This window comes from Plectropomus leopardus, chromosome 7 (genome assembly GCF_026936395.1).
Source record: "Plectropomus leopardus strain MGB_pleo_1.0 chromosome 7, ASM2693639v1, whole genome shotgun sequence".
Taxonomy (NCBI): Eukaryota; Metazoa; Chordata; class Actinopteri; order Perciformes; family Serranidae; genus Plectropomus; species Plectropomus leopardus.
In genome coordinates, this window is record NC_142182.1 from 21503732 (window position 1) to 21530725 (window position 26994).

Consider the following 26994-nt stretch of genomic DNA (forward strand, 5'->3'; position numbering starts at 1 on the left):
AATTCCCACTTTGTATACCATAATGTGCCTCTCTATGCTATTTTAGATCGTTTTTATCCATTTTTAGGAGGTGTCAAAATTTGACTTTTTTCGACATACTATACTATTGCCTTGTTGGCCATTTTTTTTGACATGCTAAATTTCAAGGTTTTTGGCCGTTTTTGACCTTAATTCCCACTTTGTGTACCATAACGCATCTTTACAAGCTATTTTACAACGTTTTCAGCCATTTTTAGGAGGGGGCAAAATTTGACTTTTTTCGACATACTATACTATTGCCTTGTTGGCCATTTTTTTTGACATGCAAAATTCTGAGGTTTTTGGCCGTTTTTGACCTTAATTCCCACTTTGTGTACCATAACGCATCTCTACAAGCTATTCTACATTGTTTTCAGCCATTTTAGGAGGGGCAAAATTTGACTTTTTTCGACATACTATACTATTGCCTTGTTGGCCATTTTTTTTGACATGCTAAATTTCAAGGTTTTTGGCCGTTTTTGACCTTAATTCCCACTTTGTGTACCATAACGCATCTTTACAAGCTATTTTACAACATTTTCAGCCATTTTTAGGAGGGGGCAAAATTTGACTTTTTTCGACATACTATACTATTGCCTTGTTGGCCATTTTTTTTGACATGCAAAATTTTGAGGTTTTTGGCAATTATTGGCCTTAATTCCCACTTTGTACACTGTAATGTGCCTCTTTATGCTATTTTAGATCGTTTTTATCCATTTTTAGGAGGCGTCAAAATTTGACTTTTTTCGACATACTATACTATTGCCTTCTTGGTCATTTTTTTGACTTCCTAAATTATCAGGTTTTTAGCCGTTTTTGGTCTTAATTCCCACTTTGTGTACCATAACGCATCTCTACAAGCTATTTTACAACGTTTTCAGCCATTTTTAGGAGGGGTCAAAATTTGACTTTTTTCGACATACTATACTATTGCCTTGTTGGCCATTTTTTGACATGCTAAATTTCAAGGTTTTTGGCCGTTTTTGGCCTTAATTCCCACTTTGTGTACCATAACACATCTCTACAAGCTATTCTACATTGTTTTCAGCCATTTTTAGGAGGGGTCAAAATTTGACTTTTTTCGACATACTATACTATTGCCTTCTTGGCCATTTTTTTGACTTCCTAAATTATCAGGTTTTTAGCCGTTTTTGGTCTTAATTCCCACTTTGTGTACCATAACGCATCTCTACAAGCTATTCTACATTGTTTTCAGCCATTTTTAGGAGGGGGCAAAATTGGACTTTTTTTCGACATACTATACTATTGCCTTGTTGGCCATTTTTTTGACATGCTAAATTTCAAGGTTTTTGGCCGTTTTTGACCTTAATTCCCACTTTGTGTACCATAACGCATCTCTACAAGCTATTCTACATTGTTTTCAGCCATTTTTAGGAGGGGTCAAAATTTGACTTTTTTCGACATACTATACTATTGCCTTGTTGGCCATTTTTTTTGACATGCTAAATTTCAAGGTTTTTGGCCGTTTTTGACCTTAATTCCCACTTTGTGTACCATAACGCATCTCTACAAGCTATTCTACATTGTTTTCAGCCATTTTAGGAGGGGTCAAATTTGACTTTTTTCGACATACTATCCTTTGGCCTTCTGGGCAATTTTTTGACTTCCTAAATTATCAGGTTTTTAGCCGTTTTTGGTCTTAATTCCCACTTTGTGTACCATAACGCATCTCTACAAGCTATTCTACATTGTTTTCAGCCATTTTTAGGAGGGGTCAAAATTTGACTTTTTTCGACATACTATACTATTGCCTTGTTGGCCATTTTTTTTTACATGCTAAATTTCAAGGTTTTTGGCCGTTTTTGACCTTAATTCCCACTTTGTGTACCATAACGCATCTTTACTAGCTATTTTACAACATTTTCAGCCATTTTTAGGAGGGGCAAAATTGACTTTTTTCGACATACTATACTATTGCCTTGTTGGCCATTTTTTGACATGCTAAATTTCAAGGTTTTTGGCCGTTTTTGACCTTAATTCCCACTTTGTGTACCATAACGCATCTCTACAAGCTATTCTACATTGTTTTCAGCCATTTTTAGGAGGGGTCAAATTTGACTTTTTTCGACATACTATACTATTGCCTTGTTGGCCATTTTTTTTGACATGCTAAATTTCAAGGTTTTTGGCCGTTTTTGACCTTAATTCCCACTTTGTGTACCATAACGCATCTCTACAAGCTATTCTACATTGTTTTCAGCCATTTTTAGGAGGGGTCAAAATTTGACTTTTTTCGACATACTATACTATTGCCTTGTTGGCCATTTTTTTTGACATGCTAAATTTCAAGGTTTTTGGCCGTTTTTGGCCTTAATTCCCACTTTCTGTGCTATAACGCATCTCTACAAGCTATTCTACATTGTTTTCAGCCATTTTTAGGAGGGGCAAATTGGACTTTTTCGACATACTATACTATTGCCTTGTTGGCCATTTTTTTTGACGTGCTAAATTTGGGGGTTTTTGGCAATTATTGGCCTTAATTCCCACTTTGTACACTGTAATGTGCCTCTTTATGCTATTTTAGATCGTTTTTATCCATTTTTAGGAGGCGTCAAAATTTGACTTTTTTCGACATACTATACTATTGCCTTGTTGGCCATTTTTTTGACATGCTATATTTCAAGGTTTTTGGCCGTTTTTGACCTTAATTCACACTTTGTGTACCATAACGCATCTTTACAAGCTATTTTACAACGTTTTCAGCCATTTTTAGGAGGGGGCAAAATTTGACTTTTTTCGACATACTATACTATTGCCTTGTTGGCCATTTTTTTTGACATGCAAAATTCTGAGGTTTTTGGCCGTTTTTGACCTTAATTCCCACTTTGTGTACCATAACGCATCTCTACAAGCTATTCTACATTGTTTTCAGCCATTTTTAGGAGGGGGCAAAATTTGACTTTTTTCGACATACTATACTATTGCCTTGTTGGCCATTTTTTTTGACATGCTAAATTTCAAGGTTTTTGGCCGTTTTTGACCTTAATTCCCACTTTGTGTACCATAACACATCTCTACAAGCTATTCTACATTGTTTTCAGCCATTTTTAGGAGGGGTCAAAATTTGACTTTTTTCGACATACTATACTATTGCCTTCTTGGCCATTTTTTTGACTTCCTAAATTATCAGGTTTTTAGCCGTTTTTGGTCTTAATTCCCACTTTGTGTACCATAACGCATCTCTACAAGCTATTCTACATTGTTTTCAGCCATTTTTAGGAGGGGTCAAAATTTGACTTTTTTCGACATACTATACTATTGCCTTGTTGGCCATTTTTTTTGACATGCTAAATTTCAAGGTTTTTGGCCGTTTTTGACCTTAATTCCCACTTTGTGTACCATAACGCATCTTTACAAGCTATTTTACAACATTTTCAGCCATTTTTAGGAGGGGGCAAAATTGGACTTTTTTCGACATACTATACTATTGCCTTGTTGGCCATTTTTTTGACATGCTAAATTTCAAGGTTTTTGGCCGTTTTTGACCTTAATTCCCACTTTGTGTGCCATAACGCATCTCTACAAGCTATTCTACATTGTTTTCAGCCATTTTTAGGAGGGGTCAAAATTTGACTTTTTTCGACATACTATACTATTGCCTTGTTGGCCATTTTTTTTGACATGCTAAATTTCAAGGTTTTTGGCCGTTTTTGACCTTAATTCCCACTTTGTGTACCATAACGCATCTCTACAAGCTATTCTACATTGTTTTCAGCCATTTTTAGGAGGGGTCAAAATTTGACTTTTTTCGACATACTATACTATTGCCTTGTTGGCCATTTTTTTGACATGCTATATTTCAAGGTTTTTGGCCGTTTTTGACCTTAATTCACACTTTGTGTACCATAACGCATCTTTACAAGCTATTTTACAACGTTTTCAGCCATTTTTAGGAGGGGGCAAAATTTGACTTTTTTCGACATACTATACTATTGCCTTGTTGGCCATTTTTTTTGACATGCAAAATTTTGAGGTTTTTGGCAATTATTGGCCTTAATTCCCACTTTGTATACCATAATGTGCCTCTCTATGCTATTTTAGATCGTTTTTATCCATTTTTAGGAGGCGTCAAAATTTGACTTTTTTCGACATACTATACTATTGCCTTGTTGGCCATTTTTTTTGACATGCTAAATTTCAAGGTTTTTGGCCGTTTTTGACCTTAATTCCCACTTTGTGTACCATAACACATCTCTCCAAGCTATTCTACATTATTTTCAGCCATTTTAGGAGGGGTCAAAATTTGACTTTTTTCGACATACTATACTATTGCCTTCTTGGCCATTTTTTGACTTCCTAAATTATCAGGTTTTTAGTTTTTTTGGTCTTAATTCCCACTTTGTGTACCATAACGCATCTCTACAAGCTATTCTACATTGTTTTCAGCCATTTTTAGGAGGGGTCAAAATTGGACTTTTTTCGACATACTATACTATTGCCTTGTTGGCCATTTTTTTTTACATGCTAAATTTCAAGGTTTTTGGCCGTTTTTGACCTTAATTCCCACTTTGTGTACCATAACGCATCTTTACAAGCTATTTTACAACATTTTCAGCCATTTTTAGGAGGGGGCAAAATTGGACTTTTTTCGACATACTATACTATTGCCTTGTTGGCCATTTTTTTGACATGCTAAATTTCAAGGTTTTTGGCCGTTTTTGACCTTAATTCCCACTTTGTGTACCATAACGCATCTCTACAAGCTATTCTACATTGTTTTCAGCCATTTTTAGGAGGGGTCAAAATTTGACTTTTTTCGACATACTATACTATTGCCTTGTTGGCCATTTTTTTTGACATGCTAAATTTCAAGGTTTTTGGCCGTTTTTGACCCTAATTCCCACTTTGTGTCCCATAACGCATCTCTTCAAGCTATTTTACATTGTTTTCAGCCATTTTTAGGAGGGGGCAAAATTGGACTTTTTTCGACATACTATACTATTGCCTTGTTGGCCATTTTTTTTGACGTGCTAAATTTGGGGGTTTTTGGCAATTATTGGCCTTAATTCCCACTTTGTACACTGTAATGTGCCTCTTTATGCTATTTTAGATCGTTTTTATCCATTTTTAGGAGGCGTCAAAATTTGACTTTTTTCGACATACTATACTATTGCCTTGTTGGCCATTTTTTTGACATGCTATATTTCAAGGTTTTTGGCCGTTATTGACCTTAATTCACACTTTGTGTACCATAACGCATCTTTACAAGCTATTTTACAACGTTTTCAGCCATTTTTAGGAGGGGGCAAAATTTGACTTTTTTCGACATACTATACTATTGCCTTGTTGGCCATTTTTTTGACATGCAAAATTCTGAGGTTTTTGGCCGTTTTTGACCTTAATTCCCACTTTGTGTACCATAACGCATCTCTACAAGCTATTCTACATTGTTTTCAGCCATTTTTAGGAGGGGCAAATTTGACTTTTTTCGACATACTATACTATTGCCTTGTTGGCCATTTTTTTTGACATGCTAAATTTCAAGGTTTTTGGCCGTTTTTGGCCTTAATTCCCACTTTCTGTGCTATAACGCATCTCTACAAGCTATTCTACATTGTTTTCAGCCATTTTTAGGAGGGGGCAAAATTGGACTTTTTTCGACATACTATACTATTGCCTTGTTGGCCATTTTTTTTGACGTGCTAAATTTGGGGGTTTTTTTTGCAATTATTGGCCTTAATTCCCACTTTGTACACTGTAATGTGCCTCTTTATGCTATTTTAGATCGTTTTTATCCATTTTTAGGAGGCGTCAAAATTTGACTTTTTTCGACATACTATACTATTGCCTTGTTGGCCATTTTTTTTGACATGCTAAATTTCAAGGTTTTTGGCCGTTTTTGACCTTAATTCCCACTTTGTGTACCATAACGCATCTTTACAAGCTATTTTACAACATTTTCAGCCATTTTTAGGAGGGGGCAAAATTGGACTTTTTTCGACATACTATACTATTGCCTTGTTGGCCATTTTTTTGACATGCTAAATTTCAAGGTTTTTGGCCGTTTTGACCTTAATTCCCACTTTGTGTACCATAACGCATCTTTACAAGCTATTTTACAACGTTTTCAGCCATTTTTAGGAGGGGTCAAAATTTGACTTTTTTCGACATACTATACTATTGCCTTGTTGGCCATTTTTTTTGACATGCAAAATTTCAAGGTTTTTGGCCGTTTTTGACCTTAATTCCCACTTTGTGTACCATAACGCATCTCTACAAGCTATTCTACATTGTTTTCAGCCATTTTTAGGAGGGGTCAAAATTTGACTTTTTTCGACATACTATACTATTGCCTTGTTGGCCATTTTTTTGACATGCTAAATTTCAAGGTTTTGGCCGTTTTGACCTTAATTCCCACTTTGTGTACCATAACGCATCTCTACAAGCTATTCTACATTGTTTTCAGCCATTTTAGGAGGGGCAAAATTTGACTTTTTCGACATACTATACTATTGCCTTGTTGGCCATTTTTTTTGACATGCTAAATTTCAAGGTTTTTGGCCGTTTTTGGCCTTAATTCCCACTTTCTGTGCTATAACGCATCTCTACAAGCTATTCTACATTGTTTTCAGCCATTTTTAGGAGGGCAAATTGGACTTTTTTCGACATACTATACTATTGCCTTGTTGGCCATTTTTTTTGACGTGCTAAATTTGGGGGTTTTTGGCAATTATTGGCCTTAATTCCCACTTTGTACACTGTAATGTGCCTCTTTATGCTATTTTAGATCGTTTTTATCCATTTTTAGGAGGCGTCAAAATTTGACTTTTTCGACATACTATACTATTGCCTTGTTGGCCATTTTTTTGACATGCTAAATTTCAAGGTTTTTGGCCGTTTTGACCTTAATTCCCACTTTGTGTACCATAACGCATCTTTACAAGCTATTTTACAACATTTTCAGCCATTTTTAGGAGGGGCAAAATTGGACTTTTTCGACATACTATACTATTGCCTTGTTGGCCATTTTTTTGACATGCTAAATTTCAAGGTTTTTGGCCGTTTTTGACCTTAATTCCCACTTTGTGTACCATAACGCATCTCTACAAGCTATTCTACATTGTTTTCAGCCATTTTTAGGAGGGGTCAAAATTTGACTTTTTTCGACATACTATACTATTGCCTTGTTGGCCATTTTTTTGACATGCTAAATTTCAAGGTTTTTGGCCGTTTTTGACCTTAATTCCCACTTTGTGTACCATAACGCATCTCTACAAGCTATTCTACATTGTTTTCAGCCATTTTAGGAGGGGTCAAAATTGGACTTTTTTCGACATACTATACTATTGCCTTGTTGGCCATTTTTTTTGACGTGCTGAATTTCAAGGTTTTGGCCGTTTTGACCTTAATTCCCACTTTGTGTACCATAACGCATCTCTACAAGCTATTCTACATTGTTTTCAGCCATTTTAGGAGGGGGTCAAAATTTGACTTTTTCGACATACTATACTATTGCCTTGTTGGCCATTTTTTGACATGCTAAATTTCAAGGTTTTTTGGCCGCTTTTGGCCTTAATTCCCACTTTCTGTGCTATAACGCATCTCTACAAGCTATTCTACATTGTTTTCAGCCATTTTTAGGAGGGGCAAATTGGACTTTTTTCGACATACTATACTATTGCCTTGTTGGCCATTTTTTTGATTGCTAAATTTGGGGGTTTTTGGCAATTATTGGCCTTAATTCCCACTTTGTACACTGTAATGTGCCTCTTTATGCTATTTTAGATCGTTTTTATCCATTTTTAGGAGGCGTCAAAATTTGACTTTTTTCGACATACTATACTATTGCCTTGTTGGCCATTTTTTTGACATGCTATATTTCAAGGTTTTGGCCGTTTTGACCTTAATTCCCACTTTGTGTACCATAACGCATCTTTACAAGCTATTTTACAACATTTTCAGCCATTTTTAGGAGGAGTCAAAATTTGACTTTTTTCGACATACTATACTATTGAATTGCCATTTTTTTTACATGATAAATTATGAGGTTTTTGGCCTTTTTGGGCCTTTATTCCCAATTTATATACCATAACGCATCTCTATAAGTCATTCTAGCTTGTTTTAAGCCATTTTTAGGAGGGGTCAAAATTTGACTTTTTTTGACATACTATACTATTGCCTTTTTGGCCATGTTTTTGACATGCTAAATTTTTAGGTTTTTGGCCGCTTTTTGACCTTAATTCCCACTTTGTGTACCATAACGCATCTCTACAAGCTATTCTACATTGTTTTCAGCCATTTTAGGAGGGGTCAAAATTTGACTTTTTCGACATACTATACAATTGCCTTGTTGGCCATTTTTTTGACATGCTAAATTTCAAGGTTTTGGCCGTTTTGACCTTAATTCCCACTTTGTGTACCATAACGCATCTCTACAAGCTATTCTACATTGTTTTCAGCCATTTTTAGGAGGGGTCAAAATTTGACTTTTTCGACATACTATACTATTGCCTTGTTGGCCATTTTTTTGACATGCTAAATTTCAAGGTTTTTGGCCGTTTTGACCTTAATTCCCACTTTGTGTACCATAACGCATCTCTACAAGCTATTCTACATTGTTTTCAGCCATTTTAGGAGGGGTCAAAATTTGACTTTTTTCGACATACTATACTATTGCCTTGTTGGCCATTTTTTTGACATGCTAAATTTCAAGGTTTTTGGCCGTTTTGACCTTAATTCCCACTTTGTGTACCATAACGCATCTCTACAAGCTATTCTACATTGTTTTCAGCCATTTTAGGAGGGGTCAAAATTGGACTTTTTCGACATACTATACTATTGCCTTCATGGCCATTTTTTTGACATGCTAAATTTCAAGGTTTTTGGCCGTTTTTGGCCTTAATTCCCACTTTCTGTGCTATAACGCATCTCTACAAGCTATTCTACATTGTTTTCAGCCATTTTTAGGAGGGGGCAAAATTGGACTTTTTTCGACATACTATACTATTGCCTTGTTGGCCATTTTTTTTGACGTGCTAAATTTGGGGGTTTTTGGCAATTATTGGCCTTAATTCCCACTTTGTACACTGTAATGTGCCTCTTTATGCTATTTTAGATCGTTTTTATCCATTTTTAGGAGGCGTCAAAATTTGACTTTTTTCGACATACTATACTATTGCCTTGTTGGCCATTTTTTTGACATGCTAAATTTCAAGGTTTTGGCCGTTTTGACCTTAATTCCCACTTTGTGTACCATAACGCATCTTTACAAGCTATTTTACAACATTTTCAGCCATTTTAGGAGGGGCAAAATTTGACTTTTTTCGACATACTATACTATTGCCTTGTTGGCCATTTTTTTGACATGCTAAATTTCAAGGTTTTTGGCCGTTTTTGACCTTAATTCCCACTTTGTGTACCATAACGCATCTCTACAAGCTATTCTACATTGTTTTCAGCCATTTTTACGAGGGGTCAAAATTTGACTTTTTCGACATACTATACTATTGCCTTTGTTGGCCATTTTTTTGACATGCTAAATTTCAAGGTTTTTGGCCGTTTTTGGCCTTAATTCCCACTTTCTGTGCTATAACGCATCTCTACAAGCTATTCTACATTGTTTTCAGCCATTTTTAGGAGGGGGCAAAATTGGACTTTTTTCGACATACTATACTATTGCCTTGTTGGCCATTTTTTTTGACGTGCTAAATTTGGGGGTTTTTGGCAATTATTGGCCTTAATTCCCACTTTGTACACTGTAATGTGCCTCTTTATGCTATTTTAGATCATTTTTATCCATTTTTAGGAGGCGTCAAAATTTGACTTTTTTCGACATACTATACTATTGCCTTGTTGGCCATTTTTTTTGACATGCTAAATTTCAAGGTTTTGGCCGTTTTGACCTTAATTCCCACTTTGTGTACCATAACGCATCTTTACAAGCTATTTTACAACATTTTCAGCCATTTTTAGGAGGGGGCAAAATTTGACTTTTTTCGACATACTATACTATTGCCTTGTTGGCCATTTTTTTTGACATGCTAAATTTCAAGGTTTTTGGCCGTTTTGACCTTAATTCCCACTTTGTGTACCATAACGCATCTCTACAAGCTATTCTACATTGTTTTCAGCCATTTTTAGGAGGGTCAAAATTTGACTTTTTCGACATACTATACTATTGCCTTGTTGGCCATTTTTTTTGACATGCTAAATTTCAAGGTTTTTGGCCGTTTTTGACCTTAATTCCCACTTTGTGTACCATAACGCATCTCTACAAGCTATTCTACATTGTTTTCAGCCATTTTTAGGAGGGGTCAAAATTTGACTTTTTTCGACATACTATACTATTGCCTTGTTGGCCATTTTTTTGACATGCTAAATTTCAAGGTTTTTGGCCGTTTTTGACCTTAATTCCCACTTTGTGTACCATAACGCATCTCTACAAGCTATTCTACATTGTTTTCAGCCATTTTTAGGAGGGGGCAAATTGACTTTTTCGACATACTATACTATTGCCTTGTTGGCCATTTTTTTGACATGCTAAATTTCAAGGTTTTTGGCCGTTTTTGACCTTAATTCCCACTTTGTGTACCATAACGCATCTCTACAAGCTATTCTACATTGTTTTCAGCCATTTTAGGAGGGGTCAAAATTTGACTTTTTCGACATACTATACTATTGCCTTGTTGGCCATTTTTTTGACATGCTAAATTTCAAGGTTTTTGGCCGTTTTTGACCTTAATTCCCACTTTGTGTACCATAACGCATCTCTACAAGCTATTCTACATTGTTTTCAGCCATTTTTAGGAGGGGTCAAAATTTGACTTTTTTCGACATACTATACTATTGCCTTGTTGGCCATTTTTTTGACATGCTAAATTTCAAGGTTTTTGGCCGTTTTTGGCCTTAATTCCCACTTTCTGTGCTATAACGCATCTCTACAAGCTATTCTACATTGTTTTCAGCCATTTTTAGGAGGGGGCAAAATTGGACTTTTTCGACATACTATACTATTGCCTTGTTGGCCATTTTTTTTGACGTGCTAAATTTGGGGGTTTTTGGCAATTATTGGCCTTAATTCCCACTTTGTACACTGTAATGTGCCTCTTTATGCTATTTTAGATCGTTTTTATCCATTTTTAGGAGGCGTCAAAATTTGACTTTTTCGACATACTATACTATTGCCTTGTTGGCCATTTTTTTGACATGCTAAATTTCAAGGTTTTTGGCCGTTTTGACCTTAATTCCCACTTTGTGTACCATAACGCATCTTTACAAGCTATTTTACAACGTTTTCAGCCATTTTAGGAGGGGGCAAAATTGGACTTTTTTTCGACATACTATACTATTGCCTTGTTGGCCATTTTTTTGACATGCTAAATTTCAAGGTTTTTGGCCGTTTTTGACCTTAATTCCCACTTTGTGTACCATAACGCATCTCTACAAGCTATTCTACATTGTTTTCAGCCATTTTTAGGAGGGGTCAAAATTTGACTTTTTCGACATACTATACTATTGCCTTGTTGGCCATTTTTTTGACATGCTAAATTTCAAGGTTTTTGGCCGTTTTTGACCTTAATTCCCACTTTGTGTACCATAACGCATCTCTACAAGCTATTCTACATTGTTTTCAGCCATTTTTAGGAGGGGTCAAAATTTGACTTTTTTCGACATACTATACTATTGCCTTGTTGGCCATTTTTTTGACATGCTAAATTTCAAGGTTTTTGGCCGTTTTTGACCTTAATTCCCACTTTGTGTACCATAACGCATCTCTACAAGCTATTCTACATTGTTTTCAGCCATTTTAGGAGGGGTCAAAATTTGACTTTTTCGACATACTATACTATTGCCTTGTTGGCCATTTTTTGACATGCTAAATTTCAAGGTTTTTGGCCGTTTTGACCTTAATTCCCACTTTCTGTGTACCATAACGCATCTTTACAAGCTATTTTACAACATTTTCAGCCATTTTTAGGAGGGGGCAAAATTTGACTTTTTTCGACATACTATACTATTGCCTTGTTGGCCATTTTTTTTGACATGCTAAATTCTGAGGTTTTTGGCAATTATTGGCCTTAATTCCCACTTTGTATACCATAAAGTGCCTCTCTATGCTATTTTAGATCGTTTTTATCCATTTTTAGGAGGCGTCAAAATTTGACTTTTTTCGACATACTATACTATTGCCTTGTTGGCCATTTTTTTGACTTCCTAAATTATCAGGTTTTTAGCCGTTTTTGGTCTTAATTCCCACTTTGTGTGCCATAACGCATCTCTACAAGCTATTCTACATTGTTTTCAGCCATTTTTAGGAGGGGGCAAAATTTGACTTTTTTCGACATACTATACTATTGCCTTGTTGGCCATTTTTTTTGACGTGCTAAATTTGGGGGTTTTTGGCAATTATTGGCCTTAATTCCCACTTTGTACACTGTAATGTGCCTCTTTATGCTATTTTAGATCGTTTTTATCCATTTTTAGGAGGCGTCAAAATTTGACTTTTTTCGACATACTATACTATTGCCTTGTTGGCCATTTTTTTTGACATGCAAAATTTTGAGGTTTTTGGCAATTATTGGCCTTAATTCCCACTTTGTACACTGTAATGTGCCTCTTTATGCTATTTTAGATAGTTTTTATCCATTTTTAGGAGGCGTCAAAATTTGACTTTTTTCGACATACTATACTATTGCCTTGTTGGCCATTTTTTTTGACATGCTAAATTTCAAGGTTTTTGGCCGTTTTTGACCTTAATTCCCACTTTGTGTACCATAACGCATCTTTACAAGCTATTTTACAACGTTTTCAGCCATTTTTAGGAGGGGGCAAAATTTGACTTTTTTCGACATACTATACTATTGCCTTGTTGGCCATTTTTTTTGACATGCTAAATTTCAAGGTTTTTGGCCGTTTTTGGTCTTAATTCCCACTTTGTGTGCTATAACGCATCTCTACAAGCTATTTTACAACGTTTTCAGCCATTTTTAGGAGGGGTCAAAATTTGACTTTTTTCGACATACTATACTATTGCCTTGTTGGCCATTTTTTTTGACATGCAAAATTCTGAGGTTTTTGGCCGTTTTTGACCTTAATTCCCACTTTGTGTACCATAACGCATCTTTACAAGCTATTTTACAACGTTTTCAGCCATTTTTAGGAGGGGGCAAAATTTGACTTTTTTCGACATACTATACTATTGCCTTGTTGGCCATTTTTTTTGACATGCAAAATTCTGAGGTTTTTGGCAATTATTGGCCTTAATTCCCACTTTGTATACCATAAAGTGCCTCTCTATGCTATTTTAGATCGTTTTTATCCATTTTTAGGAGGCATCAAAATTTGACTTTTTTCGACATACTATACTGTTGCCTTGTTGGCCATTTTTTTGACTTCCTAAATTATCAGGTTTTTAGCCGTTTTTGGTCTTGATTCCCACTTTCTGTGCTATAACGCATCTTTACGAGCTATTCTACATTGTTTTCAGCCATTTTCAGGAGGGGTCAAAATTTGACTTTTTTCGACATACTATACTATTGCCTTGTTGGCCATTTTTTTTGACATGCAAAATTTTGAGGTTTTTGGCAATTATTGGCCTTAATTCCCACTTTGTATACCATAATGTGCCTCTCTATGCTATTTTAGATCGTTTTTATCCATTTTTAGGAGGCGTCAAAATTTGACTTTTTTCGACATACTATACTATTGCCTTGTTGGCCATTTTTTTGACTTCCTAAATTATCAGGTTTTTAGCCGTTTTTGGTCTTAATTCCCACTTTGTGTACCATAACGCATCTCTACAAGCTATTCTACATTGTTTTCAGCCATTTTTAGGAGGGGTCAAAATTTGACTTTTTTTGACATACTATACTATTGCCTTGTTGGCCATTTTTTTTTACATACTAAATTCTGAGGTTTTTGGCAATTATTGGCCTTAATTCCCACTTTGTACACTGTAATGTGCCTATTTATGCTATTTTAGATCGTTTTTATCCATTTTTAGGAGGCGTCAAAATTTGACTTTTTTCGACATACTATACTATTGCCTTGTTGGCCATTTTTTTTGACATGCTAAATTTCAAGGTTTTTGGCCGTTTTTGACCTTAATTCCCACTTTGTGTACCATAACGCATCTTTACAAGCTATTTTACAACGTTTTCAGCCATTTTTAGGAGGGGGCAAAATTTGACTTTTTTCGACATACTATACTATTGCCTTGTTGGCCATTTTTTTGACATGTAAAATTTTGAGGTTTTTGGCAATTATTGGCCTTAATTCCCACTTTGTACACTGTAATGTGCCTCTTTATGCTATTTTAGATCGTTTTTATCCATTTTTAGGAGGCGTCAAAATTTGACTTTTTTCGACATACTATACTATTGCCTTGTTGGCCATTTCTTTGACTTCCTAAATTATCAGGATTTTAGCCATTTTTGGTCTTAATTCCCACTTTCTGTGCTATAACGCATCTCTACAAGCTATTCTACATTGTTTTCAGCCATTTTTAGGAGGGGGCAAAATTTGACTTTTTTCGACATACTATACTATTGCCTTGTTGGCCATTTTTTTTGACGTGCAAAATTCTGAGGTTTTTGGCAATTATTGGCCTTAATTCCCACTTTGTATACCATAAAGTGCCTCTCTATGCTATTTTAGATCGTTTTTATCCATTTTTAGGAGGCGTCAAAATTTGACTTTTTTCGACATACTATACTATTGCCTTCTTGGCCATTTTTTTGACTTCCTAAATTATCAGGTTTTTAGCCATTTTTGGTCTTAATTCCCACTTTGTATACCATAATGTGCCTCTCTATGCTATTTTAGATCGTTTTTATCCATTTTTAGGAGGCGTCAAAATTTGACTTTTTTCGACATACTATACTATTGCCTTGTTGGCCATTTTTTTGACTTCCTAAATTTTGAGGTTTTTGGCCGTTTTTGACCTTAATTCCCACTTTGTGTACCATAACGCATCTCTACAAGCTATTCTACATTGTTTTCAGCCATTTTTAGGAGGGCAAAATTTGACTTTTTCGACATACTATACTATTGCCTTGTTGGCCATTTTTTGACTTCCTAAATTATCAGGTTTTTAGCACTTTTGACCTTAATTCCCACTTTGTGTGCCATAACGCATCTCTACAAGCTATTTTACAACGTTTTCAGCCATTTTTAGGAGGGGGCAAAATTTGACTTTTTTCAACATACTATACTATTGCCTTGTTGGCCATTTTTTTGACTTCCTAGATTATCAGGTTTTTAGCCGTTTTTGGTCTTAATTCCCACTTTCTGTGCTATAACGCATCTCTACAAGCTATTCTACATTGTTTTCAGCCATTTTTAGGAGGGGGCAAAATTTGACTTTTTTCGACATACTATACTATTGCCTTGTTGGCCATTTTTTTGACTTCCTAAATTATCAGGTTTTTAGCCGTTTTTGGTCTTGATTCCCACTTTCTGTGCTATAATGCATCTCTACAAGCTATTCTACATTGTTTTCAGCCATTTTTAGGAGGGGGCAAAATTTGACTTTTTTCGACATACTATACTATTGCCTTGTTGGCCATTTTTTTTGACATGCAAAATTTTGAGGTTTTTGGCAATTATTGGCCTTAATTCCCACTTTGTATACTGTAATGTGCCTCTCTATGCTATTTTAGATAATTTTTATCCATTTTTAGGAGGCGTCAAAATTTGACTTTTTTCGACATACTATACTATTGCCTTGTTGGCCATTTTTTTGACTTTCTAAATTTTGAGGTTTTTGGCCATTTTTGACCTTAATTCCCACTTTGTGTACCATAACGCATCTCTACAAGCTATTCTACATTGTTTTCAGCAATTTTTAGGAGGGGACAAAATTTGACTTTTTTCGACATACTATACTATTGCCTTGTTGGCCATTTTTTTTGACATGCAAAATTTTGAGGTTTTTGGCAATTATTGGCCTTAACTCCCACTTTGTATACCATAAAGTGCCTCTCTATGCTATTTTAGATCGTTTTTATCCATTTTTAGGAGGCATCAAAATTTGACTTTTTTCGACATACTATACTGTTGCCTTGTTGGCCATTTTTTTGACATGCTAAATTATCAGGTTTTTAACCGTTTTTGGTCTTAATTCCCACTTTGTGTACCATAACGCATCCCTACAAGCTATTTTACAACGTTTTCAGCCATTTTTAGGAGGCGTCAAAATTTGACTTTTTTCGACATACTATACTATTGCCTTGTTGGCCATTTTTTTGACTTCCTAAATTATCAGGTTTTTAGCCGTTTTTGGTCTTAATTCCCACTTTGTGTACCATAACGCATCTCTACAAGCTATTCTACACTGTTTTCAGCCATTTTTAGGAGGGGGCAAAATTTGACTTTTTTCGACATACTATACTATTGCCTTGTTGGCCATTTTTTTTGACATGCTAAATTTCAAGGTTTTTGGCCGTTTTTGGCCTTAATTCCCACTTTCTGTGCTATAACGCATCTCTACAAGCTATTCTACATTGTTTTCAGCCATTTTTAGGAGGGGTCAAAATTTGACTTTTTTCGACATACTATACTATTGCCTTCTTGGTCATTTTTTTTGACAGGCAAAATTTTGAGGTTTTTGGCAATTATTGGCCTTAATTCCCACTTTGTATACCATAATGTGCCTCTCTATGCTATTTTAGATCGTTTTTATCCATTTTTAGGAGGCGTCAAAATTTGACTTTTTTCGACATTCTATACTATTGCCTTGTTGGCCATTTTTTTGACTTCCTAAATTATCAGGTTTTTAGCCGTTTTTGGTCTTGATTCCCACTTTCTGTGCTATAACGCATCTCTACAAGCTATTCTACATTGTTTTCAGCCATTTTTAGGAGGGGTCAAAATTTGACTTTTTTCGACATACTATACTATTGCCTTGTTGGCCATTTTTTTTGACATGCAAAATTTTGAGGTATTTGGCAATTATTGGCCTTAATTCCCACTTTGTATACCATAATGTGCCTCTCTATGCTATTTTAGATCGTTTTTATCCATTTTTAGGAGGCATCAAAATTTGACTTTTTTCGACATACTATACTATTGCCTTGTTGGCCATTTTTTTGACTTCCTAAATTTTGAGGTTTTTGGCCGTTTTTGGTCTTAATTCCCACTTTGTGTGCCATAATGCATCTCTACAAGCTATTTTACAACGTTTTCAGCCATTTTTAGGTGGGGGCAAAATTTGACTTTTTTCGACATACTATACTATTGCCTTGTTGGCCATTTTTTTGACTTCCTAAATTATCAGGTTTTAGCCGTTTTTGGTCTTGATTCCCACTTTCTGTGCTATAACGCATCTCTACAAGCTATTCTACATTGTTTTCAGCCATTTTTAGGAGGGGGCAAAATTTGACTTTTTTCGACATACTATACTATTGCCTTCTTGGCCATTTTTTTTGACAGGCAAAATTTTGAGGTTTTTGGCAATTATTGGCCTTAATTCCCACTTTGTATACCATAATGTGACTCTCTATGCTATTTTAGATCGTTTTTATCCATTTTTAGGAGGGGTCAAAATTTGACTTTTTTCGACATACTATACTATTGCCTTGTTGGCCATTTTTTTTGACATGCTAAATTTCGAGGTTTTTGGCCGTTTTTGACCTTAATTCCCACTTTGTGTACCATAACGCATCTCTACAAGCTATTTTACAACGTTTTCAGCCATTTTTAGGAGGGTGCAAAATTTGACTTTTTTCCACATACTATACTATTGCCTTTTTGGCCATGTTTTTGACATGCTAAATTTCAAGGTTTTTGGCCGTTTTTGACCTTAATTACCACTTTGTGTACCATAACGCATCTCTACAAGCTATTCTACATTGTTTTCAGCCATTTTTAGGAGGGGGCAAAATTTGACTTTTTTCGACATACTATACTATTGCCTTGTTGGCCATTTTTTTGACTTCCTAAATTATCAGGTTTTTAGCCGTTTTTGACCTTAATTCCCACTTTGTGTGCCATAACGCATCTCTACAAGCTATTTTACAACGTTTTCAGCCATTTTTAGGAGGGGGCAAAATTTGACTTTTTTCGACATACTATACTATTGCCTTGTTGGCCATTTTTTTTGACGTGCTAAATTTTGAGGTTTTTGGCAATTATTGGCCTTAATTCCCACTTTTCATTCCATAATGCGCCTCTCCATGTTATTTTAGATTGTTTTTATCCATTTTTAGGAGGCGTCAAAATTTGACTTTTTTCGACATACTATACTATTGCCTTCTTGACCATTTTTTTTTACTTCCTGAATTTTGAGGTTTTTGGCCGTTTTTGACCTTAATTCCCACTTTGTGTACCATAACGCATCTCTACAAGCTATTCTACATTGTTTTCAGCCATTTTTAGGAGGGGGCAAAATTTGACTTTTTTCGACATACTATACTATTGCCTTGTTGGCCATTTTTTTTGACATGCAAAATTTTGAGGTTTTTGGCAATTATTGGCCTTAATTCCCACTTTGTATACTGTAATGTGCCTCTCTATGCTATTTTAGATTGTTTTTATCCATTTTTAGGAGGCGTCAAAATTTGACTTTTTTCGACATTCTATACTATTGCCTTGTTGGCCATTTTTTTGACTTCCTAAATTATCAGGTTTTTAGCCGTTTTTGGTCTTGATTCCCACTTTCTGTGCTATAACGCATCTCTACAAGCTATTCTACATTGTTTTCAGCCATTTTTAGGAGGGGTCAAAATTTGACTTTTTTCGACATACTATACTATTGCCTTGTTGGCCATTTTTTTGACTTCCTAAATTATCAGGTTTTAGCCGTTTTTGGTCTTAATTCCCACTTTGTGTGCCATAACGCATCTCTACAAGCTATTTTACAACGTTTTCAGCCATTTTTAGGAGGGGTCAAAATTTGACTTTTTTCGACATACTATACTATTGCCTTGTTGGCCATTTTTTTGACTTCCTAAATTATCAGGTTTTCGCCGTTTTTGGTCTTGATTCCCACTTTCTGTGCTATAACGCATCTCTACAAGCTATTCTACATTGTTTTCAGCCATTTTTAGGAGGGGGCAAAATTTGACTTTTTTCGACACACTATACTATTGCCTTGTTGGCCATTTTTTTTGACATGCAAAATTTTGAGGTTTTTGGCAATTATTGGCCTTAATTCCCACTTTGTATACTGTAATGTGCCTCTCTATGCTATTTTAGATAATTTTTATCCATTTTTAGGAGGCGTCAAAATTTGACTTTTTTCGACATACTATACTATTGCCTTGTTGGCCATTTTTTTGACCTCCTAAATTTTGAGGTTTTTGGCCGTTTTTGACCTTAATTCCCACTTTGTGTATCATAAAGCATCTCTACAAGCTATTTTACAACGTTTTCAGCCATTTTTAGGAGGGGTCAAAATTTGACTTTTGTCGACATACTATACTATTGCCTTGTTGGCCATGTTTTTTTGACGTGCTAAATTTTGAGGTTTTTAGCCATTTTTGACCTTAATTCCCACTTTTTATACCATAACGCATCTCCACAAGCTATTCTACATTGTTTTCAGCCATTTTCATGAGGGCTCAAAATTTGACTTTTTTCGACATTCTATACTATTGCCTTGTTGGCCATTTTTTTGACATGCAAAATTTTGAGGTTTTTGGCAATTATTGGCCTTAATTCCCACTTTGTATACTGTAATGTGCCTCTCTATGCTATTTTAGATTGTTTTTATCCATTTTTAGGAGGCGTCAAAATTTGACTTTTTTCGACATACTATACTATTGCCTTGTTGGCCATTTTTTTGACTTCCTAAATTATCAGGTTTTTGGCCGTTTTTGGCCTTAATTCCAACTTTGTGTGCCATAACGCGTCTCTACAAGCTATTCTACATTGACTTCCTGATTTTGCATAACTACTTTGATGTGCAATAATCCAGTGCAATAACTACATCCATGTGTAATATTCTATATTCAAATGTTGGTAATATGTTGTTTTATTTATCACATATTAGAAACAAGAACAAAATGTACATTTATATTTTAGTGTTTAGATATTTTTATTTTATATTAGTACTTAGTTTAAATTTTATTGATATATTCTACACTTTCCTACTTCTTTTAAGACTTTTGAATGGGAGCATCTGTAACTAAAGACAATTTCCCCTTGGGGATCAATTAAGTATTTCTGATTCTCATTCTGTTTCTGATGTTATTCATCTTGTGTTAAGGTTGGCAAACACTGACCTGGAGAAGGAGAACACAGAACTTAAACAAAGGCTGAACGAGTACGGTGAGCGATTTGGTGAGACATCTTCTAAACTAGGTGAGATTCAAAACACAGTTTTGTTTTTGTTTTTTTAGATAAAGCCCTGTTATAGTAATTTGAGCATTCGTGGTGCTGCAGTCATTTTTTTCAACACCAAGTGTTGTTAAACATTCTCAAACTACAGGATGATTTATATATTTTGTTATTAAGTTAAAAAAGAAACGTTTGACATGTAGTCAGTTAAGAATTGCTGCTGACAAAAATAAACATGCCACATACCTCTGACTGAAACCTGACACTGAAAACCATGATTTATGTTCATGAGCTAGATGTTTTCTGTATATTTATTCCAGTTGTCTCTCTTGTTGTGCTCTTAGATTACGGAAAGCTCAAACACCTTCTGCAGGCAGCGCAAACAGAGAAAGCAAAACTTCAAACTGAGGTTAAAAGGCTGAAGAAAGAACTTGAAAGCTTTGACCCAACGTTTTTTGAAGAGATTGAGGACTTAAAATATAACTACAATTTAGAGGTCAAGAAGAACATTCTGCTGGAGGAACAGCTGAAGAAAGTGCGTGATCAGTTTGATGTAGAGGCTGAACTGCCTACTGTGTCCATCAGTTAACTCAGGGTTTCTGTGCCTTTTAATGATGTTAGGACAGTTAAAACTAAACTTGTGTTCTTTTTTTAGTCAAGCCATGCAGCTCCTTCAGTTTCTTTCATAAGTCAGCTATTTTTTGTTAATTCTAAGTACTTGGTTTGGTGATGTAACTATGTAGCATATTTATTTCTTTATATTTGTACAGTTCTGACATATTGTTAAATGTATTTGTCAATAAAACATCTTTTGTACTAATAAGTAACATAAATGTTTACATACTTGTCATGATTTATTCATTTAGCAATGAAATACCTTAAACATACAGTATTTACAGGATATTAATGGAACATTTTGAACAACTTCACTTTTTGAAAAAATGTCCAGTTGGTCAGTTTTTTGTTTACACTAAAGCTGTACACACTTCTGCAAATGTCAAACTTTAACAGATTCCTCTGTATACATCTGGAATTATTGGCAAAAATATCTGGCAGCTCTCACCAAAGTGACAAATCTTACAGGGTCACAGCAGAAGCTTCGGAAAAAGGAAAGTCAAACTGGATGTCTGTCAGTCGGCTAAAACATTGTCCATTCAGTCTGTTGAAGGAAGCAAACAAGTCCTTGCTATTGTTGTATTCATCAACCGTCCCATCAACATTAATGACCACCGACCTGTCCCCAAGAGTGGTCTCCCCGTCTGGCCACCTCAATCCCAGGTGATGACGATGCACCTGCCAATACAACAGCCAATGAACATTACAGTTTAAGGCCCTTAATGGTATTAAAGCCAATTAAAGCATATATATATATATATATATATATATATATTCAAGAACCACTTCAAGGGGAAAAACTTTCACGCTCTATCTGTCTATGAAGTGGTGTTCTGTACTTCCAACCAATTCAATTTTTAGTTTATCAGTTTCCCTTCTCAAAACTGAAATTGCTTGTATTTGGTCAGTTAGGAAAGAGCAGCAATATCTTGAGCAGCGCTGCAGACACTGAATGTTAAGTTTTCTCACCTTAATGAGTGTACCGTCATTGCAGTGCCAGACGATGCCCTCAGCTTTGCCCTCTGGATTCTCCTGAAACCAAGAGCACAGCTGCTCGAAGTCAACAGGGGGAGGGTTTCTGATTCGAACACTCCCATGTGACACGAGGCAGTGGATCGGCTGCTTCTTATTCCCCAATCCTGTTGAGACAACATCATTTTGTTTTTTTGAGCAGTTGTTATTGTTTTCTATACAATGTGTTGATATGGTTGAAATATCTTAATTAAACATTAAGGTGGTTTAATTCCTGAGTGAGTCTCTCAAAAGGTAACCTGAAGAGTTTTTGATCACTAGTAGAGCTATTGAGCAGGTATTCATTTTGCTTTAATGGCACTCTACAACTTTATATTTTTTTGTTTTGTTTTGGTCATACAGTACTGTTATGTTTTTATGCCATACTACACTATGACAGTTTCAAGGAGTACTTTAATATGACTTTTTGTAACATGCGATACTATGATGTTTTTTTCCATGCTATACATTTTTTTTGCCATACTACACTATGACATTTTTTGTCAGACAATACAGACATTTTCGCCATATGTGCTATGTCTTTTTTGCCATGTTGCCATGCCACCTCGACAGTTTGGGGTTTTTCGCCACACAATACTAAGTCTTTTGCTAAACTATAGAATGATGTTTTTTGCCAACTTATACTATGACATTTTTTCTTCCATACTATACTATGATGTTTTGTTTTGTTTTGTTTTTTGGGGGGCAGGGACACGTAATACTGACATGTTTTGGGTTTTTTTTTCATAATACACTAACATTTTTGGCACACTATGCTGTGATGTTTTTATGTTGTTGTTTCTTGACATATTACACTATGACGTTTTTGGGTTGTTGTTTTTTTTCTCAAAAACTACACTGTGACATTTTTTTGCCATATTTTAATACTACATTTTTTGCTAACCTATAATATTGTTACTACTACTATTGTTAATTACTGTTGTTTCTTTGCAATACAATGATGTTTATATGCCCCTCTAAAACATTAATTTTTTTTTGTCATAATATACTATCGCATTTTTTTGCAACTTTATACACTATGACTTTTTTTCCATACTGCACTATGACATTTTTATGGCATACTATACAATCATTTTTTTTTTTTTTGCCACACTACACCATTACCATTTTATGGCATACTATAATATGACTTTTATGGCAAACCATACACAGACATTTTATGGCAAATAAATACTATGACATTAATATCCCATGCTACACACTATGACATTTCAATAGAATTTTCAATCAATGTTTTTGCCATACTATACTGTGTCATTTTTGTGACATGCTACGTTATGAAATTCTTACGACATACTTTATTATTAAATTTTATTTAAACATTTTTTTTCTATATTTTTTATATGGATCCAGCTGTCATGTGAGAAGCCCTTTTTAAGACCAATCTACCCAAAGTAAATCAATTTTTAACATTAATTAGTTTTAAATTCACAACCAAAAGCTGAGATTTAAACAAGTGCTCCCTCGACATTATTATTATTAATCTTAATGACATTAAAAGGAAAAATGAATCATGACATTACCATAAGGGTTTCCGTTGACGTTGGTTCCAATTAGCTCCAGCGTTTGTTCCATGAGGTCGGCCAACGGGACCGCTGCAACTTCTAGCATGTCTTCATGGTCGGAGCTGGGCCTGAGAATCAGAGCTGTACCGATGTCAGAATCCACCACAGAGGAGTGCCAGCAGTACTGTTTGTTGTCCTTCTCTACCGGAATCCAGCCTGAACAGTTACGAGGACAAAATCATTATTTCTGCAGGCAGCATTGTTTCCATTGTGTGGCATGTCGGGAATATTAATGTTAGTCCTTTATTAAATCAAGGAACCTGGATCTCTTTATAGCATCTATGTACCAAATCTAAGAAATCTTTTAAAGTGCTTTTGATAGTTTTATACCAAATTCGTATTCGTAATTCACTGTAGGTACTTACTTTTGCACACCCTATATTTCTGCATAAGGCACACCCGGATGTCAACTCCCTCTGCTGCGTGACTGTATTTGTGTCACACTGCAAACTGCAACCCATATTTTTTTAAAATAAATTTCATTAAATTCCAAATTCCAGTCCAAATCATGGCCCAGTCATTCGACTGTTTTCTGTACCAGCTTATACTGCTCTGGGCTTAAGGATGAGGTCATTGTGTTTCTGAAGCGTAAAAATGGCTGCTGTTTATCTCTAATGGTGTTACAGTTTGGGATTTTTATGCCTCACACTGCTGCATTAATAACTCTGCATTCCATCTTCCATGAGGTAAAACTAACGTGGCCTGGAATGGTACATTTGCAGAAAAGCTGATAAATAATCAAAGATAATCTCTATTTCACTTTCTGAGTAATGGTTAAACTTCAGGACCTGGAATGTGTCCATGTTCGTCAGGCACTGGATGGCCACTGTGATGTTTGACTCTGTGGGCTGGGATCCACGTCTCTGGCATCATCTTAAAATCTTCCTCTACGTTCCATGTGAAACCTGAATAGGACACAAAAACAATACAACTTGTCCACCCTCCCTGAGGAAATAATGCAACTGTCTGGCCGTAAGTACGAAAGTATTGGACATTAAATACCTTTAGAGCTCCTGTGAGAGTACTGATACTTTCTGAACCTCTTCTCTGCCTGTTTGTTAGGTTTCCTGTCAAGTCGAGCCCAGAGGTGAGGCTGCCCTACAGGAAAAAAGATAAACCATCATTTAGTTTAGGTCCTCTCCACTGCAAGAGAATTCACAAAATGAACAATGAAGGTAAGTTGTAGAAGTCATACTAACATTAATGCCAGCACAGCAATTATATAATCAGTTCAAATTACAATGCATTCATAATATGAAGCAAATAAGGCAACACATCCCCATATCTGTCAAGCTTAAAATATATTCTCCTATGTATTTTTATGTTAAAAAAACTACACAGGCAGAACAAGCACCCCCAGTGCCCTGCTCAGGAGGGCGTATATGGTAGTTGTAATTCTGAGAGACACCCACCTTTATAAGCTGTAACATAACAGCAGGTGCCATCTATTTTTTCGGTTGCGAGTGCACAATCGATGCTGGCCTCCAGAGCAACAGGGTTCACGTTTTCTGTGGCGACCACCTGAAATTGCTAAAGAGAGAAGACGACTTTTAACCATTTTAAGTTTAAGAAAAAAAACAACTGCCTAACTGCATCACAAGTGTTATTCCTATACCTGTTAATTTTAACATGGAGATGAAATAAATTAAAAAGGCACAATTATGTAAGTTGTTTAAAAATAAATCATCAATAGTTCCACACTGTCTAAATTTCATCTCGTTCCTCTAACAATAGCATATTTCTAAACCCAGATTACTTTTATTGTATCCAGCAAGACAGATCATGTTTTACCTTCTCAGTAACATATAAATAACTAATGTCACTGTACTAACACAGTCCTAGTATTGTACATTTATCTGACTGAAAGGTTGCATTTTGAGTTATTCCTATGGACTAATACAATCATCAGCAATACAACACCAATCTGCTGATGTCAGTTATCAAGCAAAACAATGTCGCTAACAGCTTCTAAAGTGAGCACAGTTTTATATAATTACATTAAATATCTTTAAGGTTTAATGGAATTATTATTATACAAATCACCTTTAGATCCGGGATCCTCTTTTTTGATTTAAAGATGAAATAATCAATTAGTGGTTAATGTTGTTATTCATTCCTCTATGTTTTTTTTTTTACTGACTGGTGCTGTAGCCCTTGGCTTCATGTGGAAACCCTTGGTGGCACATACTCATACCAACTGTTGCACTGGCCAGATTTATATTATCGATTTGTTGGTGGAAGAAATAAGTAAAACAAATGATATATATATATAGAGAGAGAGAGAGACATATCGGCAGAGAAATTAGTGTTGATTCAGTTTCCAACTCTGCAGGTTCAATAAGTTATCCACAGTATTTACACTATTCTGTGCTCTGTAAATAACGCTATATTTCAGTTGAGGGTTTGAGTGTTTATTTTCATCGCCATTGGCTGACTCAGCTTCAGGAGGATGACACGCTCATCACTGAGAGGGCAACGTGCGTCACTATTAGCAAGTGCATTGAAACACGAGCACCATATCTACCGGGAAACACGTCGCGTAGAGGTTTTCAGCGGACATACTTTGCGTGAACGTCGCCGCGGTTGTTGCTTCATGCAGCTGCAGCAGCAGCCGTTTGCCGTTTAAAAACCTGGCTGCTGTTTGCAGCTGCACTCACCTGACCGCCTCGTTTTCTGGACTGTTCCTCTTTCACCTCCGTCAGAAAAACACACGGGATCTTCTGCTGAACGGAGCCCAGGCGGCGCATTTTTGTTGGTTTAATAACTTCCACCAGAAACCTTCAGAAACGTCAACGTTTACCTCTGAGTAAAGCACGAGCTGTGGTGTTGTTGTTGTTAGCGTGGATGGGGGCGAGATTTCTGGTCACGTGATTTCTTCTTCTCGTTTCTGTAGGTTCGCAAACAGTGACATGGCTCATTAGCGCCGCTAGTGGCTGAGTGGATATGAATCCCTCCAATAATATATTTGTTGTGTTTTATTTATGTATTTCGAACTTATTCATAAAAAATAGTAATAATACAAATAATGACTTATAAAAGCAGAAAACCTACAGGGAAATTTTTACATGTCCATAGGTGGAACTATATATTGTGTTGCCCTACACCTCTAAATCAAGCAATTTACTCAGTAGGCAACCTATATATGATAAACAACATTTTAGAAACGTATTATTATTGTTGCTGTTGTTTTTTGATTATTATTAATCATATTACATTGTTATTGTTGTTGTTATAACTACAATATTTCTGTTATAGTTAGTATTTGTATCTAAAATCAAACTTTTAACATATGTATTATATAAAATGATATAGTTAATTACTGACTGACTGCTTGGCTTGAAAATTAAAAACAACAATAGCTGTATTTTTCAGTTAAGAATTACTTGTTACAATGCCATTTTCTGACTGCAAAAGTCACACTGGTTGTGCCTGGATTGTGTGCTACATTATCTTTTTTGTAATATGCTCAAATCACAGCCTGAATGTGTTTTTTTTTTGTTTGTTTGTTTTATTTTTCCTGTGGGTC

General features: G+C 35.5%; 2 protein-coding genes across 7 annotated transcripts in view; one reads left to right on the forward strand and one right to left on the reverse strand.

The window, feature by feature from the left end:
* Positions 1–20930, forward strand: part of cep290 (centrosomal protein 290) — a 109440-nt gene extending 88510 nt beyond the window's left edge. For all 6 annotated transcript variants that reach the window (XM_088080192.1, XM_088080189.1, XM_088080193.1 and 3 more), the window contains 2 exons: positions 20186–20280; positions 20601–20930. In XM_088080192.1, the coding sequence (XP_087936318.1) occupies positions 20186–20280; positions 20601–20845 (340 nt within the window). In that variant the 3' untranslated portion in view covers positions 20846–20930. The remainder of the gene's footprint in view (positions 1–20185; positions 20281–20600) is intronic.
* A 150-nt stretch (positions 20931–21080) lies between these two features.
* On the reverse strand, positions 21081–26667 carry rlig1 (RNA 5'-phosphate and 3'-OH ligase 1). Its single transcript, XM_042496253.2, has 7 exons — positions 26126–26667; positions 24881–24998; positions 24471–24566; positions 24257–24373; positions 23427–23624; positions 21841–22010; positions 21081–21549 (listed from the first exon to the last, which is right to left on the reverse strand). Exons 1-7 carry the CDS (start codon positions 26213–26215, stop codon positions 21334–21336), a joined length of 1005 nt encoding a protein of 334 aa, XP_042352187.2. The 5' UTR covers positions 26216–26667; the 3' UTR covers positions 21081–21333.
* Positions 26668–26994: the final 327 nt, after the last annotated feature.